This window comes from Papio anubis, chromosome 18 (assembly GCF_008728515.1).
Source record: "Papio anubis isolate 15944 chromosome 18, Panubis1.0, whole genome shotgun sequence".
Taxonomy (NCBI): domain Eukaryota; kingdom Metazoa; phylum Chordata; class Mammalia; order Primates; family Cercopithecidae; genus Papio; species Papio anubis.
Genome location: NC_044993.1, coordinates 42,314,365 through 42,336,056, shown reverse-complemented (window position 1 = coordinate 42,336,056; position 21,692 = coordinate 42,314,365). Strand labels below are relative to the sequence as shown.

General features: G+C 36.7%; 1 protein-coding gene across 5 annotated transcripts in view; it reads left to right on the top strand.

Annotated features, from left to right (window-relative positions):
• PHKB (phosphorylase kinase regulatory subunit beta) overlaps positions 1–21,692 on the top strand; it is a 228,643-nt gene that overhangs the window by 49,511 nt on the left and 157,440 nt on the right. For all 5 annotated transcript variants that reach the window (XM_021932350.2, XM_009196373.4, XM_021932349.2 and 2 more), the window contains 2 exons: positions 1,076–1,183; positions 4,880–4,960. In XM_021932350.2, coding sequence (XP_021788042.2) covers positions 1,076–1,183; positions 4,880–4,960 — 189 coding nt within the window. The remainder of the gene's footprint in view (positions 1–1,075; positions 1,184–4,879; positions 4,961–21,692) is intronic.

The following is a 21,692-nucleotide window of genomic DNA, read 5'->3' as shown; positions in this document are numbered from 1 at the left end:
TAGTAAAAGTACAAAACAGGAAAAATAATTGAGTGACAACTACACTGATGTGGGAGTCCAGAGGAAGGAATTTTGGTGAGGGTTCAAAAAATATAAAAGAAGATTTTTTAAGATGATATTTTAAGGAAAAGAAGAATTTTTAAAGATGGAGAAGAAAACATGGTTCTATATAGTTTCGTAGTGAACTGAAACAAGGCAAGATTGCAACGACTTAGGTATTATCATCACTTATTTCTCATATTCCTCTTTAAAAGAGAATTATTGCATTTACCTAAAGCTATATATCTTTCAATTCATTTTTTTTGTTCCTATTTATCTCAGACTTCCAGGAATTAGCACAGTATTTGTCACATAATTGGCGTCAGTAAATGTTTGCCACGTTGAATTGAACAGGCCCTAAAGAAATGGGTGGATTTTTTGTCCCCAGAGTTTTTCTGTTGGATTATTTAGGTATTTACTTATTCTAAAATGGTAAAATTTTTTGTCTAGCTAGTAAATAATGGTGTGGCCTATATTCTCTTAGAGTTGATGTCTTAGTATTGAGTGTACAATATGTACGGAAGGGGAAATGAAAGCATGTTAACAGCAGCATACATTAAAATTTGCGACCCTTAGAGAAAGAAATTGTATTTGAAGTTTGAACACTTACTAAACTAGAATTGGCCTGTGGTCCTTTTTCATTATGAGTGTCATGTAGGCATTTCCAAATAACAGTGCAGTGGAATACAATCACTGAAATCCTGTCTCACAACGTAAAGCAGAATTGTACTCTAAAACAAAGTAAGATGCAAAACATTGCAAAAGCCATTGCTACTACATTAACCTGCTCCATACGATACCTGAGTTGCTGTGCATGTGAAATATCAATTGAGAATCATGTTAACTTTATCAAGTTAGTAGTTACGAACTTTTTGTATTGTTTGTTTCTTGAGAAAAGGTAACATTTCTGCTTTGTTCGGTCCTTTACCTTAGCTTTGTTCATTAAACAGTTTCGTGAAAAATAGCTTATATAATCTATAGTCTTGGATAAGTTTATGAATTACTAACGTTGTTTAAATTTTATATTTCATTCTAGGTCCAGCAGTTTAAGCAGGATCCACGCCCAACAACATGTCTTCACTCTGTTTTCAATGTGCATACAGGAGATGAGTTGCTCTCCTATGAGGAATATGGTCATCTTCAGGTAAAAAGATATTATAAATTTTATTCTCCTTATATTCTGTAGCATAGAACAGTGATCCCCAACCTTTTTGGCACCAGGGCCCAGTTTTGTGGATAACAATTTTTCCACAGATGGCGTAAGGGCTGGATGGTTTTGGGATGAAACTGTTCTATCTCAGATCATCAGGCATTAGATTCTCATAAGGAGAGCACAACCTGAATCCCTTGCATATGCAGCTCACAATAGTGTTTGCGCTCCTCTGAGAATCTAATGCCACTGCTGATATGAGGGGAGGCAGAGCTCAGGCGGTAATGCTTGCTCACTGCCGCTCACCTCCTGCTGTGCAGCCTAGTTCCAAACAGGACGTGGACCCATAGCAGTCTTTGGCCCAGAGGTTGGGAAGCCCTGTCATAGAGGATTTGAGGCTGTTTAAAAATAATTTTTAAATTAGATTTTATAAATTGTTCAAAATAGAAGTACAGAATCAACCCTAAAATGGAGAAGAAAGTGAAATGGCAGCCACCAGGGCTGAGTTAATTGCGGCAATTGAACATGAAATCCGAGTAAATTCTTGGTCTTCAAGCAAAAAGAGTAAATGGATAAATTATAATATTATTAATGTGCAAAAGAAGGAAGCCTACAATTATTTCAGTGACGAAAGTTTTTACATGTTATCAAATTTAGAAGAATTTTAGCATTTAGGAACTAGGGGACAAAAGACAGTTGACAGTGGTGTAATAGCAAATCAGTTTTGTTTAACAGCAGTTCATTTCTTAATTTATCATCCTTCAGTAAAGCTAAAAACATGTCACTGAAATGTAATTCCAAAAGGTATTTCTGATGTCCGTAAATTTTGTCTTATATAATATATTAAATTTTATACCTATGCTTAGAACACACTGTGAAGTTTTATTTTTTTTTTCATTTTATTCCCCTCTCACATCTGTGTATTGTTTTTTAGCTGCACATTCTGTTGTTTAATCGATTTTCTGCTCATCATTTGGTTCTCTGTCTTTGGGACAGAATACTTACTATTCTTATATTCCTTACTAAATTAAGAGTATCTCCTTTTTATAGTCCCTCTCACTCTAGAGATCTGAAATGTCTTACTTTAGTATATCTTCTGTAAACACAGAAAGTGCGGTGCTCTCATTTCTATGCAGCAGAAACTCTTGTACTTATTTGTAAATAGCTCCTTAGAGAGTTAGTGTTGTATGAATATGTAGTTTTTCAACCTTAACCTTATAACTATAGCCTAATCAGATTGTATGTGCCTTTTCCTTTGATAAATATGTTTGCTATCAGAAGTAGGGTTTTCAGAAAATAGCAGATTATTTATCTTTTTATCCCAGAATTCAGCTCAGCACTTGGTACATAGTTGGCCTTCAATTTTGGTCAACCTGTTATATGGTAGTCCCTTTGCAACTTACGATGTACTAACATTTTCTCACAGAAGCATCCCACAAGTCAGAGCAGAGAGCTCTTAGAGGTGTCCCCTGTAAAAGGCTGCCCATAGGAATGAAATTTCTTCGAAGTCATTTTTCAATGGCTAGTGTCAATGCTGTAAGAGAACATCTAGGGGAGCCTGGCAGTGGGATGAAACCCTTCTCACCATACAACCATGTTTTAAGAAGAGTCACTAAAATGTTAGTGTAAATCTGAAAAATCTAAAACCAGAATACTGCATCTTCTTGTGTGGCCCACTTGGACCTTGATAACTCCCTGACATCCAATGGACCCTTGAGTGCCAGAAAGTCAGGAGACACCCGGGATCAGCCTGGTTCCTGAGAGGGTCACCAGCAATGCCAGGCCCTGGGCTGCTCTGCCCAAGGCCTCCAGGGCACCAATAATTTTCTGCCCCAATTTTCCATCTATTACTCAGTTGGGCCAGAGGAGAGTCATGGAAGACATAGCCACTCGAGCTGTCAGAGGGAAATAATCTATGTTAGAATTCTATGGGAATAGAATTACACCTTGCTTTCTCTCTATTTTTAACTCAGGCTTACAGTTTCCTGGCTGAGTGAAAGTTTTTCACTGCCATTTTTTCTTATTATTTAATAACAGTTTTATTGAAATATAATTCACATAATGTGTAATTCACCTATTTAAAGTATATAATTTGATGGTTTTTAGTATATTCAGAGTTTCTCAACCATTATCACTATAAATTTTAGAACACTGTCATCACCCCAGGAAGAAACGTTATACCCATTACCTGCAAAAATAAACTTTGTATTCCCTATATTCTCCAAAGCCCCCCAGCTCTAGGCAGCAGCCAGTCTTTCTGTCCTTGTGGATTTGTCTACTTTTGGCATTTCATATACAATAAATGATCTTTTTGTGACTGGCTTTTTAAATTTAGCATTATGTTTTCAAGGTGTATTGGTCAGGATTCTTCAGGGGGACAGAACTAATAATGATGAAGAGAGGAGAGGGACAGAGAGAGAGAGGGAGGGAGGGAAGGAGAGGTTAGAGGAATTGACCCACACAATTATGGAGGCTGAGAAGTCCCACGGGAGGCTGTCTGCAAGCTGCAAAAGCAAGGATGCCGCTAATGTGGCTTAGTCCACATCTGAAAGCCTCAGAACCATACAAGCCAGTGGTGTAACTCTCCGTTGGAGGATGAAGGCCTGAAAGCCCAGGGGGCCACTGATGGAAGCTGGTTAACGTGGAGTTCTGATGTTCAAAGGAAGGAGAAGAAGGGCATATGAGAGCAAGAATTCACCTTTCCTCTGCCTTTTTGTTCCATCTGGGTGGCCCCCAGTCATTTCGGTGGTGCCTGCCTACCTTGAGGGCAAATCATCCCCACTCAGCTGGCCAACTCACATGCCTGCTTCCTCCAGAAACATCCTCATAGATGCACCCAGAAACAATGCTTTGCCAGCTGTCTAGGTATCCCTTTATCCAGTCAAGTTGACAGCTAAAATGGACCAACCAAGGGTTGTGCCTGTTGTGGCACTTATATTTCCTGCTTCTTTACCTGAGACAACTCACACATCTCATTCAGGATTCTGTGAGTATCCTTTTTTGTTAAAGTGGATATTAGTATTTTTTTGTTTATATCATAAAATATCTATTTTTAATACACTAAAATAATACCTCCTTTGTTCATAAAACTAATTCATTCATAAACATGTTTTAAATTATGTTATACCATTAACATTAATATGTTCCTGCAGTTGTTTACAGAAATTCTGTATTCGCTGAATGTAAGACTGTTTTCAAGATGCGCCGCCTATTGTTTATGGGGTACTGGCCTCATCATCATGTCTTGCTTACCAAATAACTTTTCTTATTTCCATATATTGGAGGTGGATTGGCATTTCATACTGCCTGTGGGGCAAAGTAGAAGTACTTTAGACCCAAAGCTTGAAAATAAATCTTAAAAAGCAAGTGATATATTCCTATTTTTTCAAAGTTCTTTTTGCCATGTAAAGAAAACAAATGATGTAGAAACAATTGTTAACAGTTTTATTTGAAGCTGTTTCCGTAATCCGGTGTTTTCCATTACAATGAATTTGAGAATTTAGAATTTTGCATACAAAGCTGGGATTTTATTATCAACTAAATTCACAACACCTTTCTTTCACAGTAGGAAAGGAAATAGTTTTATGACACTATTAGAGCAAATGACTTGTAATTTTAGCCTTAATTAATTAATTTTAGAACTTGTTTTGGTTGTTTCCTTTAACCGTTTAATGTTTCTGTTTGTTGCAGATAAATGCAGTGTCACTCTATCTCCTTTACCTTGTGGAAATGATTTCCTCAGGACTCCAGATTATCTACAATACTGATGAGGTATCATTTCCCCAAATTTTCTACTACTAAATTTCACCTCTGAAAATATCTATCTTTTTTTTTTTTTTTTTTTTTTTAGTTTTCACAGCTATATTTAGTTTACAAAAAATGTATTCCTATTACATTTATATAATCAGATATAGATGTTGGTTATTGAATGAAAAAGTCTTTATATCTTCAATGCATTGCACTTTTAAAATGAACACAATGTGTAACAGGTTGTAAAACTTTACTGCCATGAAGACTCTTATTTCAGGTGATCTAAAATAAAATCATGTAACTTTTACAAAATTTTAGTAACAATGAAAGCAAAATCGCATTTGCAGATTTTCTCAATTATTGTCTTTTTGTTTTGTTTTGTTTTGTTTTGTTTTTTTGAGATGGAGTCTTGCTCTGTTACCGGGCTGGAGTTCAGTGGCACAATCACAGCTTGCCGCAACCTCTGCCTCCCAGGTTCAAGCGATTCCCCTGCCTCAGCCTCCAAAGTAGCTGGGATTACAGGCATGCGCCACCACGCCCAACTTATTTTTTGTATTTTAGTAGAGACGGGGTTTCACCATGTTGGCCAAGACAGTCTTGATCTCCTGGCCTCATGATCCGACCACCTCGGCCTCCCAAAGTGCTGGGATTACAGGCATGTGAGCCACCGCACCCGGTCTCCTTTTTTTTTATTTTTACATAGTTGCATTTTGTAACTTACCCTTTCAAAAGTAAAGAGAAACTTTTATCCTCTTACATTATTTTTATTTGTAGAACCTCAGTAGGGTTCTTCATGTTTTTCAAAAGACAAATACCATATTCTTATTCTTATTGGGAAAATTGTAAAGAATTCATATCCCAAAGATGAGAAGCATTTCTTTCACAGGCATTAATGCTTGAACAAACACATAGGCACATGTGCTGATATACTTTGAAATGTGCCACAGTGGGAGCAAAAAAGCTTTTATTACTTGGTACATGCAATGAGAACTCTGTGAAAGAGTAGATGTACTATATATGCTTGTTACTATTCCTCTCCTGTGATCCATGCAAGGGAGAACAGTTACATCAGACACTCAACACCAAAATTGTCAATGGACCGTGCTGAGGGTGCTTGCTACAAAATAGGTGCATGTAGCCCTGCCCTCTAGTAGTTTATATTCTCATACACACTTACAGTGTATGAATTTATAGTCTCATACAGTAAATAAATTCTATTTAGAAGTGAAGATAAATAATGAAGAAGAAATTATGGTAGTAAGAAAGTAATAGTACCCAGTATGGTGTTTCTTCTATTTGATTTGTCAAAGAATTCTATGGTTTCATTTAATCCAAATAGTTGTTAGTGTTTATAATATTGTAAAGTAGGATTATTCAAGCATTTGGGGTTGGGGAGGAGCTAGGAAACTCCTGTTTTAGTCCAATTTTAGGGAGCATGCTAAAATATAAAACAAATAAGGGAGAGGAGCTGGGAAACTCCTGTTTTAGACCAATCTTAAAGAGCATGCTGAAATATAAAACAAATAAAAGAGGCATGACTCTGACTGAGGACAGGAGGCCTTCCAGAACCAGCCCACTTAGCTTCTCATTTTTTTCTACCCATAACATCTCCAAAGTACTGAGAGAAATATCCTAAATCCCTGTGGAACATCTTATGATAACCATTTACAATTAGTGGCAACTAATATTGCTTGCAATTGCTTTCCCACTAATGTTACTGGAGGTAAAATGGTAGTGTTGAAATTGCCTTAGTTAGCAGTGGCTTTGTTTTGTTCAGTAATTTTTTTTTTTTTTTTTTTTCCTGAGACAGTGTATCACTCTGTCTGGGAGTGCAGTAACACCGTCTCAGCTCATTGCAGCCTCAACTTCCTGGGCTCAGGTGATTCTCCCACCTCAGCCTCCTTAGTAGCTGGGACTGCAGATGCACACCACAGTGCCCAGCCAATTTCTGTTGTATTTTTTGTAGAGATGGGTTTTACCATGTTGCCCAGGTTGGTCTCGAACTCCTAGGCTCAAGCAATCAGCCCACGTCAGTCTCCTAAAGTGCTGGGATTACATCTGGGAGCCACCGCACCTGGCCTTGTTCAGTAATTTATTTTTAGTTGTAAAAATTTTACTTTTTGCTTTCTCAATATATGTCATAATTCATTTTATATTTTTATTTGTCAACTGCCATTTTTCATGAATATTATATTGCTTTAGCCATTCCATTTGGTTTTATATAGCTTATGTAAACTTTAAAATTTTTAGATATTTACTTTCCTTCTTAAACTCTTTTTTAAAAAATTTCTTATTTGTGGTTTTTCTTGGCCTTATGGTTTTTATTTACTATATGTGAAGTTTTTATGTAGCTAATTATCAATAGCCTTCAATATGTACACTTAAAAATCCTAGAGTAATAAAACATGTCATTTCTGCTCACCATCTTTTTCCTTGAGATTCTATATAATGTGTTGGATCATATGGAGAGGCAGTAAATGGACCTGCATAGAATCAGTTAATGAAATTCTTTTTATCTAAAGATCTCAGATGATTTAATTCTTTGAAAAGTAGTATGACTTGGAAGCCTTTTCTTTTTTAACTGTATCTTAGGCTCTGGTTTGGCTAGTTCTTAACCCTATCACATCTTCAGTTCCTAGTTACATTTACATTTTAAGGCAATCTAAGGACCCAGGATGTCAGTGGGGTTATCATTTATTTTCTTCTCTATTTACTATAAAATGTAAAATTTGCCATAATGCTTATTTTTCTTAGGATTGAAGAATTCAGAGTTTGGAGATAAACATATGCGTGCACACACACATACACACACATACACATACATACATACATATGTAATAGAATATGGTACTGCATTGTCTGGACTTTGGGGTTTTTGATAAGCCTTTCTTTTGCAGGTCATCATATCTTTACCGGTTCTGTTGTTTTTATAAACTTTGTATCTATACTGTAGTTCCTTTGGGAGAGGGCCATGGTCTTAAGGGTCATGTGCACCCTTACAAAGGGGCAGTGAACCTACTGAGTGACCATGTTTGTGGTGATGAACTTTGCTGGAGAATGTATTTCCTAAGGGCGGATGCAGTAGTGTATGCTAAATTTTCTAACATCTTTCATTGCCCACACAGGTGTACCATGTTTCCTTGGTATCAGTATTTCCTAGTGTCTATAAAAGTCTTGCTGTGTACATTGGTCATACTCATTTTTTATTAAAAATAAAAACTTTGAAAATGACAAAGTTACGTAGTTCTGCCCTTGTACTGCTGTTTGCTTTCTTTATCTGGAGAGAAACTCATCATATATGTTAAACTTAGACCTAAATATAAATTTACCTAAGTCAGTCCTTCTAATAGAGATAACTTATTTACATCTCTTGGAGGGAGGCAAAGTAATGAACTGCTACATGGTGTTCCATGTCTCATTTCGTGACATTCTCCATTAATAAATATTCTAAAAGTAGATTCATAGAGATAAGAAAGAAATCGTTTACAAGTGGGTCCAGAGAAACTTACTTCATTTAAAGTCAAAGTACCCCCTCAAATTTGTATAACAGTGAAATTTTGTTTTGTGTTTGAGATACTTTTTTATGTCTCTTACAGAAGTTATTAAGAGCACATTTAGGTTGCAAGCCTTATAATAAAAATTGTGCACAAAACTGTAGGTGCTTGTTCAACATAAGACCTGTGGAAGTCCCCTTTATGAACTCATGTGTCATTTACTTTTTTTTACAAAGATGTTTTCTACCGTATGACCTAGCAGCTCTTTTCAAGTATGTCATGTTTCAGATTGGATTGACACATGGAATTTCTCTCTTACTGTATTAATCATCTTTTGCTATGTAACAAACTACCTCAGAACTTAGTGGCTTAAAAGATTAAACATTTATTATTTCACAGCCCATAAGTCAGGAATATGGGAGCAGCTAAGTTGGGTGGTGCTGACTTGGGGTCTCTTATGAAGCTGCACTTAAGAAAGATGTCAGCTGGCTCTGCACTCATCTGAAGGGTTTACTGAGGCTGGAAGACCCACTTCTGAGATGGATCACTCATATGGCTGTTGGCAGGAAGTCTTAGTTTCTCCCCAGCTGTTATTAGCAAGAGGCCTCTTCAACTGAGCTGCTTTGAGTGTCTTCATGACGTAGCAGGTGGCTTCCTCCAGAGCAAGTGATCCAAGATAAAAAATACAGTGCTTTTTGTGACCTAGCCTCAGAAGTTACATTTATTCAGTATCCTATTTATTACACAAGTCAGTGTTACTCAGTGTAGGCAGGGTTTTCACAAGGGCTTAGATACTAGGAGTTATGTATGATCGGGAGCCAGCCTCCTGTTTTTAGCAGTAGTTTTTAGTTCAACTTTGTTAGAGAGATTTTTTAAGGTGGGATTTTTTTTTCCTTGAATACTAAGACTTTTATTTTAAAGATAGGTATTTTATTCTATTATTTTCTATTACTATTTACTAAGTTGTTGTGTACATGTTTTCTCTTTAAAATGTTAAATTTTTTTTCTGGCTTTTATTTATTGTATGGAAACTTTGTGTCCTAGATTCTACCTTTTGCTATGAGGTGGTTATCAGGCTGAACTTGAGGGGTTTCTATCTCAAAAGTTGGAACAAATAAATCTTTTCTATAAGTAATCTTAGAGGCATTATAAGGTATTCTTAGCTCCTGCTTGTCATCAATTTACAGAGAAATAAGTAAGTTGCTCAAAACTATTTATGGATGGTTTTTCCTCCAAAAATAGAAATATAACACTGTCCTTGTTTCTAAAATTATATGTAGCAATAGTAATAATGACTTAACATTATATAGAACTTATGTGCTGTCACTGTTCAAAGTGCTTTGCATATATAAAAACTTATTTAATCCTTATAGCAACTCTGTCAGGTAGGTACAGTTACTATCTTCATTTTACAAATGACCAAAATAATGCAGAGAGCCACTAAGTGGCTTATTCCAGGTCGCACATGTAGTACATGGCAGGGCTGGGATTTAAACCAAGTAGTCTGACTCAAGAGTTCATTTTCTACGCTGAAAGTGTTAGATCTCTGTTTAACCTGTACAGATGTGAGTGACATATATGTCATGTGGCAACATCATATTCAAGCTTCGAAGGCAGCCAAAGAGACCTAAGGCTTGCAGGTTTGTTCATGTATAGTTGTTTGTATTTGTTCATGTATCCTTGCATGGATTATACAACTATCTGAAAAACGTTTATTGCGTTTCCATAATGGGCTAAATAGTGAGAATATAAAAAATGAAAAAAGAGATTAGTCTGTAACATCATGCAGTCCATATTATTGTGGGGAAAACAGAGAATGGGTTGTGTTTTCATTTTCTTGATAATATCCTTTGAAGCTCAAAGTTTTTTATTAATTTTGATTAAGTCCCATTTGTCTTAAGTTTTTGTTGTTGTTGCTTGTGCTTTAGGTGTCATAGGTGTTTTAAAATTTCTTTTAATATGGTTTTGGAGTTTTTAATACATTAGTCTTTCATTCTTTTAAATTCTTTTCTGCATATTTAATTTTGTATACTAGGTTAAATGGAGCTTCTTAATTTTATTATCAGAATGTTCATTGCTACTATATAGAAATTCATTTGATTTTTGTAAATTGATCTTGTGTTCTGCAATCTTGAACTCGTGTTTAAGCTTTAATCGTTTTTATGAATTCTTTAGGTTTTCATACTACATAGAAAGTACACTAGTAATAGTGTACTTCTTCATATCCAATATGGATGGCTTTTAAATCTTTTTCTTGCCTAATTTCCCTGGATAGATGCTCCAAATACAATATTGAAAATAAGGGATGCGAGTGGACATCCTTGTCTTGTTCCTGATTTTAGGGCAAAACCTTTTAATCTTTCACCATTAAGTGTTACCTGTGGGCTGGGTGCAGTGCCTCACCCTTGTAATCCCAGCACTTTGGGAAGCCGAGGTGGGTGGATCACATGAGGTCAGGAGTTCAAGACCAGCCCAATCAATATGATGAAACCCCATCTCTACTAAAAATACAAAAATTAGCCTGGCGTGGTGGTGTACACCTGTAATCCCAGATACTGGAGAGGCTGAGACAGGAGAATTGCTTGAACCCAGGAGGCAGAGGTTGTGGTGAGCCAAGATGGCGCCATTGCACTCCAGCCTGGGAAACAAGCGAAACTACATCTCAAAAAAAAAAAAAAAAAGAAAAGAAAAAAAAAGAAAAGTGTTACCTGTGGGTTTTTTTTGGAGATGCCCTTCATCAGATTGAGAAAGTTTGCTTCTATTCCTCATTTCTTGAGTGCTTTCATCATGAAAAGTTGTTAGATTTTTAATATTTTTTCTATATCTGTTGAGATGATTATGTGATTTTTGTTTTTTATTTAATTGATACGTACTACTTTATTGATTGATTTTCTTATTTCGAACCTACCTAAAATATCTGGAATAAATCCTGTTTGGTCATGATGTATAATCCATTTTAAATGTCACTGCATTCATTTGCTGATACTTTGTTGAGTATTTTTACATTAATGGTCATAATGAATATTGGTATATATCCATTCTGTGTTTTGTTGGATGAGATACCTTTGTCTGGTGTTGGTACCAGGGCCAATAATGGGCTCCTAGGATGGGTTAGGAAATGTTTTCTCTTATATTTTTTGAAGTATTGGTATTAATTCTTTAAATGTTTGGTAGATTTTATCAGTAAAGCTTGCTGGGTCTGGGATTTTCTTTACGGAAATATGTTTGATTACTATTTCTCTTCAGATTTTCTATTTCTTCTTCAGTCAGTTTTAGTAGTTTGTGTTTCTCCAGGAATTTGTCTATTTAATCTAGATTATCTAATTTATCTAATTTGTTGGCACATATTAATTCATAGTATCCTATTTCAATCCTCTTTATTTCTCTAAGATTGATGTTAATGTCCCTTTTTTCATCCTTCCTTTAATAGTTTGAGTCTTATCCCTTTTTTTCTTGGTCAGCCTAGCTAAAGTTTATTGATTTGTGTTAGCCTTTTCAAAAAATCAACTTTTGGTTTTATTTATTTTTAGAATTATTTTTCTCTTCTCCATTTTATTTATTTATTTATTTTAGTCTTTATTATTTTTTTCCTTCTGATTGGTTTAGGTTCATTTTTCTCTTATTTTTTCTAGTTTCTTGTGCTGAAAGATTAAATTATTGACTTGAGATCATTCTTCTTTTTAAAATAGAGGCCTTTTCAATTATAAATTTCCATCTACACTTTACTTATCTGCATCCCATTAGTTTTGATATTCTGTGGGGTTTTTTTATTCATTCATCTCAGTGTGTTTTTTGATTTCTCTTGTGAGTTTTTCTTTGACCCATTGTTTATTTAGTAGTACAGTGTTTTAATTTTCACATATTTGTGAATTTTTCAAATTTCTTTCTGTTACTGATGTATAATTTCATTCCGTGATGGTTGGAAAACATACTTGGTATGATGTCTGTACATTATTGAACATGGTTATTCACATTATTGCCCTTTTCAACTCAGAATTTTTTGTTTGTTTGTTTTAGTAATTTCTATCTCTATTGATCTTGTCTATTTGGTGTGACATCTTTCTCAGGGGTTCCTTTTGTTCTTTGTACATGATTTCCTTCAGCCCTTTGAGCATATTGAGAAGAGTTGATTTAGTCTTTGTCTAGTAAGTCCAGTGTTTGGGCTTTATCAGGAAAAGTGTCTATTAATTTCATTTTTCAGGTATATAGACCACAATTTGTTTCTTTGCACATCTCATCTTTCTGTGTTAAAAGTGGACATTTAGAATAATATATTAACTCTAGAAATCAGGTCTCCCTACTTCAAAGTGTGGTGGTGTTGATGTTTATATTTGTGGAGTTGCCTGTTTGTTGAGCATCTTTCCTGAAAATTTTCTGTGAATTATGTATTCTTTTGTCATAGGTGGCCATTGATATCTTTGCTGAGTTAGCTTACTGGTCAGTTAATGATTGAACAGAAATTTACTTAAATGCTTTGAACCAGTCGGTCTCCTAGCCTTTGCAGAGGTTCTCACTGTGTGTGTTAGGCATAACTTGAAAGCTCTCATAGGAAGTGCCCAATTCTACTTGAGCTTTCACTTCCCGCTTTTGTAGAGCATCCAGTTCAGCCAGAGGTGTGAGAGTATTATCTCAGGTCTTTACTTACTACAGGCCCACGCCTATGTGTGTGCATAGCTTTCTGACTTTCCAGGAATATGTTGGAGATTTTCAGTGGCCCCTGTGGACACTTCATCCCCCAGTTTTAAGAAAATTTGTTTTAGGCGGCTGCAGTGTTAAATGGTTGCAACTGATTATTTCCTTTATATGCCTAGATAAAAGGCCATTTGCATCTGTGTGAGCTCTGAGGTCATTTAAAGAAAAGCTCTGAATGCCTGTGTTCAAGAAGCTGTCAGACGCTGATTCAAATAGTAACAGTTTACTAAGATGGTGATTTGGGGGAGTTCTAAAGCTGTTCTGTTCCTCCTTCCTGTTTTTGCTAGTCTGCTGTTTTTCGTGTGTACTATGATTTTGTGGCTGTTGATATATAAACCTACTACAGAGTTGGGGAGAAGGGTTGAGAATAGGGCAATTTCACATACCCCAAGCTCACTCTGCTTACTGAGATTTCAGCTGTTTTTCTTGATTTAATGTTTGGATTGTTGCATGCTCTTGTTTAATTTCCAGAGTTTTGAAAAAGTTTGATGATTTTTGTCAGTATTCTTACTGCTTGTGTGAACAATTGGATTTCCTGAGACCTTTCCTCTGCTATTCCATGATTTGAATTTCTATTAGTTGTTTGTTTTTTCATAATTATTGTTTATGTAACTTTACATTTGTACCTTCCCCTACTGCCAAAGAAAACCCTTTTATCCTGCAGTTCAGTCATTTTATAAGATCAATTAACCCTGGAGTCCTAATGTATTTTTTAACTCCCTTTAAAAAAAAAAACAAAAAACTTTAATATGCTGCATACATTTTGCTACATTTAAACATGTATTATACAATATTTTTAATGGCTGTGTGACATTCTGTAACATGTGTCAGAAATATACAATCAGGCTGGGCGTGGTGGCCCATGCCTATAATCCCAGCACTTTGAAAGGCCGAGGCTGATGGATCATCTGAGATCAGGAGTTCAAGACCAGCCTGGCCAACATAGTGAAACCCTGTATCTACTAAAAATACAAAAATTACCCAGGTGTGGTGGTGCGCGCCTGTAATCCCAGCTGCTCAGGGGACAGAGGCAGGAGAATCGCTTGAAGCTCAGAGGTGGAGGTTGCCGTGAGCCGAAATCATGCCACTGCACTCCAGCCTAGGTGACAGAGTGAGACTCTGTCTCAAAAAAAAAAAAAAAAGAAAGAAAAGAAAAGAAAAAAAAAAGAAATACACATCCAAATGCCTCTAGTTCATTTATTCTCAAAATATTTAGTGAACCCCTGTTGTGTACCAGGCCTTTGCTAGTACATTTAGGCTTACTGCAGTATATTTCTATTGTAAAAGTAATGCTGTCATGCTGCTGAATATTTGTACCCATTTTTGCATAGTATTTTTATGAAGTTCTTAGAATTCAGCTCTCACGTTGAGATTTCTGTAACTCCATTGATTTTACAATTGGGCAGTGAATTTATACTTATATCTGAATTAGTGTCTTTGATTTTTTTGAACTAAAGTTAAACTCTCAAGTATTTATGTAGAAGTGTTTTTGTAATTTTTGTTGGATACATGACTTACCGAATAAAGTTTAAATTAACATATTTAATAAAGCTTATCATATGAATGACTGAAATTTATTTTTCAACCTGGCCCTTCTAAATTATACTTTGTTATGAAATGTTAGATTAACTCATCCCATATCTGTTGGGAATGACTACAGTGGCTTAAATAAAAAGGTGCTTATCTTTCTCATCTAATAAGAAGCCTGGAGATAGCTTACTGGTTAGTTGGTTAGTTTTCCTTTTCTTTATGACCTCAAAATGGCTGCTCTAAAAAATGCTAACAAAAAAGTTAATAAAAGAAGAGTGTTAGCTCCTTTTCATCAGAAGTCACATTTTTATTAGACATATCCAAAGTCTGTAGCAGTCCTCTGCTCATGCCTTATTGGACTGTGCTATTATAAGGCCATGTCCAGTTGAACCAGAAAGCTGGGAAAGTATGTATTTCTTTTCTAGCTTCTTATAGTTGTGCTGTTCAATAGAAATATAATGTGGACTATGTGTGTAATATCTAGTAGCTACATTAAAGAAATATGAAATCATTATTATAATTTTTTTTTTTTTTTGAGACAATGTCTTGCTGTGTCACCCAGGTGGGAGTGCAGTGGCTTGATATCGGCTCACTGCAACCCCTGCCTCCTGGGCTCAAGTCGCTTCTCATGCCTTAGCCTCCCAAGTAGCTGGCAGTACAAGTGCGTGCTACCAGAGTTGGCTAATATTTTTTTTTTGGTAGAGATGGGGTTTCACTATGTTGCCCAGGCTTGTCGAACTCCTGAGCTCAAGCCATCTGCCTACCTCAGCCTCCCAAAGTACTGGGATTACATACATGAGCCACCACACCTGGCCCAAGAGAAGATGAAATTATTATTATTATTTGTTTTGAGACAGAGCCTCACTCTGTCACCCAGGCTGGCGTGCAGTTGCGAGATCTCGGCTCACTGCAAGCTCCACCTCCCGGGTTCACGCCATTCTCCTGCCTCAGCCTCCCGAGTAGCTGGGACTACAGGCGCCCACCACCAGGCCCAGCTAGTTTTTTGTATTTTTAGTAGAGATGGGGTTTTACCGTGTTAGCCAGGATGGTCTCGATCTCCTGAGCTCATGATCCACCCACCTCGGCCTCCCAAAGTGCTGGGATTACAGGCGTGAGCCACCGTGCCTGGCCGAAATTGTTTTTAATAACATTTTATTTAATGCAGTATAATAATGTTTAAACATGTAATAAGTATAAAAGATTGTCAAGGAAATAGTGCACATTCTTTGTTTTTTGCTGAATCTTCAAAATCTGGAATATGTTTTACATTGAAAGCCCATGTCATTTTTGCTTAGCTGCGTGGCAACTGCTCAGTATCCACATGTAGCTAATGGCTACCTCATTTACTGCATGTGGTTGTTTGCTTTCTTTACCTGTCACTTATAAATATACTGAACTAAATTTTCATAATGCAAATGTACAGGAATCAGGAAATTTTTGTTAGATATATGGCCATTAATTGAATAAATTTAAGGTTTTCATGTTTATTAAAGCTTTTCATATGAATAATGGAACTGTATCTTTGGATCTTCAAAGTATACTTCATTATGAAATGTTAGATTGATTTATCCTGTATTTGTTCTGGATGAGCACTGTGAGATGTAGTCACTGAGATGTTTCTGCATTTCCGAGATGTTTCTTCATTTTTCCTGAGTTATCTATTTCTTAAGTTACCTATTTTTTATTTTTCCTTAGTCATTTCTTTGCAGTATCTGTGTATTTTGAATCAGTTACTATTGACCACATATTCTCAGCCACCATGGGAATGAAGCTACTGATGATAAGATTGGGGCTAACATTAGTATTCATTTGTTTGATCTGCTAATAATACTCTTTGAGGATATTTTTTCCAGTTCTGAAATTCCTTCGTTCAGTGTCCCCATGTTGCCTGACTGGGAAGTCTTAAAAGGGAACACTTAACTATTTTTCTTTTACTATATCATGAAAATTCTACTTGGCTCCCATAAGATTTTTACAATTCTTTTAAAAATTTTTAAAAAATTCTTTTGTGGGAATTTTAAATCAAATTATATTATTTGGTATCTAGTGTTATTGAAAGTGGCTATTACTTTTTAGTTGGCTTTAGTATCCTGAATCAGGCAAAGTTTGTGAATTTTCAGTAGAATTTTTATTATAATGATATACATTATCCATTTTTTTCCCTAAAATCTTGAAATTCTTGGATGAAAGTTCTTTAGTATTGCATAGGGTTCACTTGTCACCTGCAGGAGAGGGAGAACTCCTCCCCAAGGACGAACTATTTTAATATTTTGAGCAGGAGGCAGGGTACAGTTTAGCTAAGAAAAGATTTATTCTTTGATTTTAATATGTCTGGAGTTTTTGCCCACAAGTGATCACTGTTTTAGGAAGAGCGTGGCTTTTTCTTCAATAATGCCAGAGCATTAAAAAGGTAACTACTTTCTATCAGTGTTAACAGATGTATAAATAGGGAAAATGTATGAAATAAGGTAAATCTATTTCAAAATGGAGGGAATTGGGGAAAAGCACTATTTGAAGAGATGATGACTATCAATCTGAATTGAACAAAACACATCTTGTACAAAATAGATAAAAATAACTCTTTTTCTCCCCTGCCCAAGAAAACTCCTAGGGGACAAGAGATGGAAGGAACTTGGGTCCCTAAATGACCTTTGGCATTAATCCATTAATCTGCCCCTCCAACCTGTGTTTTATGAGCTTTAAGGGTTTTTTTTTTGCTAGCGGAAAACAACGCAATGACGAAAAGCACAAGTCTTTGTTCATCTTAAGTGAAACACCCAACTCTTCATTATTCATCTTTAGATGAAATGCACTCTCTTTGTTATTTATAGCTGTGAATGAGAGAAAGCCCCCATGTAGGACCACACAAGTTTATGCATGATGAGGAGGGGAGGGTTAACTAGGTTTCTTGGGCTCCCTATGGTTTAGCTAATTTGAATACCTTTTGTGGCTCCTGTGTATGGGTTTTCTCACTTTGCAGGATAGCTGTTCCTGGGGTAGTTAGGGTAGATACATAATGGTCCAATGTGAGAACTAATCCAGGAAGTAGTTGGGGTATAGATCTGCTACTCAAGAAGAACTAACCAGCCTCTAACCAGGGCCTCAAAATTGGGTTAAAAAAAATGACTAGGCCATCTGGGTGCGGTGGCTCACGCCTGTAATCCCAGCACTTTGGGAGGCCAAGGTGGGTGGATATCTGAGGTCAGGAGCTCGAGACCAGCCTGGCCAACACGGTGAAACGCCGTCTCTCTAAAAATGCAAAAATTAGCTGGGCGTGGTGGCGGACACCTGTAATCCCAGCTGCTCGTGAGACTGAGGCAGGGAGATCTGCTTGAACCTGGGAGGCAGAGTTTGCAGTGAGCTGAGATCGCACCATTGCACTCCAGCCTGGGCAACAGAGTGAGATTCTTCTAAAAAAAAAAAGAATTATTCACCGTTGCTGATAAGGTCAACCTTCAGTTCCTGTTCCCTTCCTGGAGGTTGAGAGTTGGGACTGAAAGTTTCAATCCTCTAATCATATAGCTGGTTCCCCTGTCAACCAGCCCCCATCGTCAAGAGTTCAAGGCTGTAGTGAACTATCAGGACACCACTGAACTCTAGCCCGAGTGACAGAGCAAGATTCCATCTCTTAAACGACAAAGCAAAAAGAAAAAAAAAAAATAGCTTTTATTTTATGGTTTTCAAGAAAAAATGAAAATGGAAATTGAGAAATACTATGGAAGAAAAGTGAAAACACATCATATCAATACTTGTAGTATATAGCTGAAGTGTTTTTGGTGAACAGTTTTTAGCCTTGAATGTTGTATTAGGCCATTCTTGCATTGCTATAAAGAAATACCCGAGACTGGGTAATTTATAAAGAAAAAAGGTTTAATTGGCTCACAGGTCTGCAGGCTCTGTAAGTGTAGCACTGACATCAGCTCAGCTTCTGGAGAGGCCTCAGGGAGCTTTTACTCATAGCAGAAGGCAAACCGGGAGAAGGCAAGTTGCATGGCAAGAGCAGGAGCAAGAGAGAGTGGGGAGGGAGGTGCCACACACTTAAACCACCAGATCTCGTGAGAACTCACACACTATCTCCAGGAAATCACCAAGGGGATGGTGCTAAACCATTTTTAAGAAATCTGCCTCCGTGAATTATTCTGAGTTATTTGCCTCTAACCAGGTCCCACCTCCAACACTGGGAATTACAATTCATCATGAGATTAGAGGGGACACACATCCAAACTATATCACATGCAGATAGTAGAAAAGAGTTATGATGGGAAAATTGTTAAGTTAAATATTAGATTTTAAACGTTAGAAAAAGTATGCCTTCGTAAGCACAAGTAGAAGGAAGAAAGCACTAAAGATAAAAATAGGAATAATGGTATCAAATATAAAGGTGGGATAGAGACTCTCAAAACCAACAGCTTTATTTTTTTAAAAAAGATTAACAGTATAAACTGACCTCTTAAAAAATTTACCAAGCAGATAAGGAAGAGTTAAACAGAGAAACAATATTCACAATGAAAAGGAGAACGTAACTGTAAATAAGTAGAGATTAAAAGAGAAAAAAGGAATCTGCTATAAGAAAGTACATGGCAATACATTTTAAAACTATCCAAATGGAATGTGTTCTAAAAACACCATAATTTACTGTTTTGGGTTGAATTAGGTCCCCTCAAGATTCATACATTCAGAATGTGACTATTTGGAGATATAAACATAGTGTTTTAAAGGTAGGGTCTTTAAAGAGGTAAATTAAAATGAGGCCCTTGGGTGAACCCTAATCCAGTCTGACTAGTGTCCTCGTAAGAGAGGTAAATTTGGATGTAGAAAGGGATACCAGGGGTGTGTGTGCACAAAGGAAAGGCCACGTGAGGACAAAGTAGCAGGAGGATGGCCTTCTGCTAGCCAAGGAGCAAGGCCTCAGGAGAAACCAGACCTGCCAACACCTTGGTCTTAGACTTCCCACTGTCAGAACTGTGGAAAGAGAAATTTCTGTTACTTAAGCCACCCAGACTGTGGCATTTTTTATATGGCAGCCCTAGCAAAGAAATAGTTACTATAAGTGACTTAGAAAGAAATAGAATAATGAAATAGACTTATAACAGTGTTTCTTAAGCTTTTTATTGTTGTTGTTATTTTTGTTGCCTCCAAGGAAGGGAAAACTATTTAATTTAAATTCTCCCTAATGTGAGAAATTAAATACTAAAGAGTAAGATTTTGTTGGGTAGAATTGAGCTTTGAGGGGCCAGACCTTATTGTAATAGCTAAGATTTTTTTTGCTCCTTGCTCTCTTGAACCTCCCTAGGAATGCATGATCACAGTAGCCTTTGAAGAAAGTAAATCATTTTTCAGAAATCTTCCTTTTTCTCTTCATCTTCTCCAAAAAGAGAATAACTCTCTAGCTAGTTAATAGGCACATTTTTATCAAAGCTTAAATGAAGATATAACTCCTGCCTTATAAAATAGGAAAAGCTCCTGAATAAATTTTATGAGATTGGTATAATTTTATAAAAGTTGATGAGGTTAGTATGAAAAAATCAAATTTTAAACCAGGCTCAATTTTTTTTTTCATGTATTCTTTTGGAAACATGCAGCATGAGAATGTAAATGAGTCATGGATAAGGTGTCATTTAACGTTTCACTTGGCTACAAATAAAAGAAAACCCAACCAACAGTGGTTTCAATAAATAGAGGATTTTTTTTTTTTGTCAGAGTCTCTGTCACCCAGGTGTAAGTACCGCGGCGCGATCTCAGTTCACTGCAACCTCTGCCGCCCAGGTTCAAGCGATTCTTCTGTCTCAGCCTCCCGAGCTGCGATTACAGGCACCTGCCACTGCACTGGATAATTTTTGTATTTTTAGTAGAGACTGGGTTTCACCATCTTGGCCAGGATGGGCTTGAACTCCTGACCTCATGATCCACCCGCCTCAGCCTCCTAAAGTTCTGGGATTACAGACGTGAGCTACCATGCCTGGCCAGGATTTATTTTATACACCAAAAACTCTGGGGATTGGAAGTGTTTTCCTAGGCTTTAACGGTCATCAAGGATATGGATTCCTTTTCTATCCCTCTGCTGTATTTGGCAGGAGACATTTATCCAAATTATCATAATATAGCTGGTATTCCTTTAGGTATCGTGTCTACACTTGTATATAAGAATCAAAAAAGAGGAAGAGGCTTTAAAAACGTTTCTAGGCCAGGTGCAGTGGCTCACATCTCTAATCCCAGGTCTTTGGGAGGCTGAGGTGGGAGGATCACTTGAAGCCACGAATTTGAGACCAGCCTTGGCAATAAAGCAAGAACTCATCGCTACAAAAATCTTAAAAAAATTTTTTTTTTTTTTGGGACGGAGTCTTGCTCTGTCGCCACGCTGGAGTGCAATGGCGTGGTATTGGCTCACTGCAACTTCTGCCTTCTGGGTTCAAGCGATTCCCCTGCATCACCCTCCTGAGTAGCTGGGACTACAGGCACACGCCACCATGCCCGGCTAACTTTTTGTATTTTAGTAGAGACAGGGTTTCACCATATTGGCCAGGATGGTCTTGATCGCCTGACCTCGTGATCCACCCACCTTGGCCTCCCCAAGTGCTGGGATTACAGGCGTGAGCCACTGCACCCAGCCACCCAGCCTAAAAAACATATTTTTTAAGTTTCTGGAAGCTTGGTCCCATGACATCTGTGTAATCTCATTGACCAGAACTTGGTCACATAACCATTCCTGCTGCTGTGAAGTCTTATGAAGTTAAAATCAGGGTTTTTTAAGAAAGGAAGAGACTGGATATTGGTGGTCAGCTAGCATCATGTGCCAGGACCAAGTAATGTTAAATCTTAGAAATGCAAAGATGATTTAAAATGAGAACATCCATTAGTGTAACTCATCACATTAGCAAATTAAGAAAGAAAGAAAAACCACATAACCATTTCAATAGGTGCAGAAAACATATTTGGTGAAGAATTCATCACCTATTCATGAAAAGCATTCTAATAAAATGGAATTTTCTTAATCTAATAAAATATATCTACCAAAAATCTACAGCAGATATCCCATT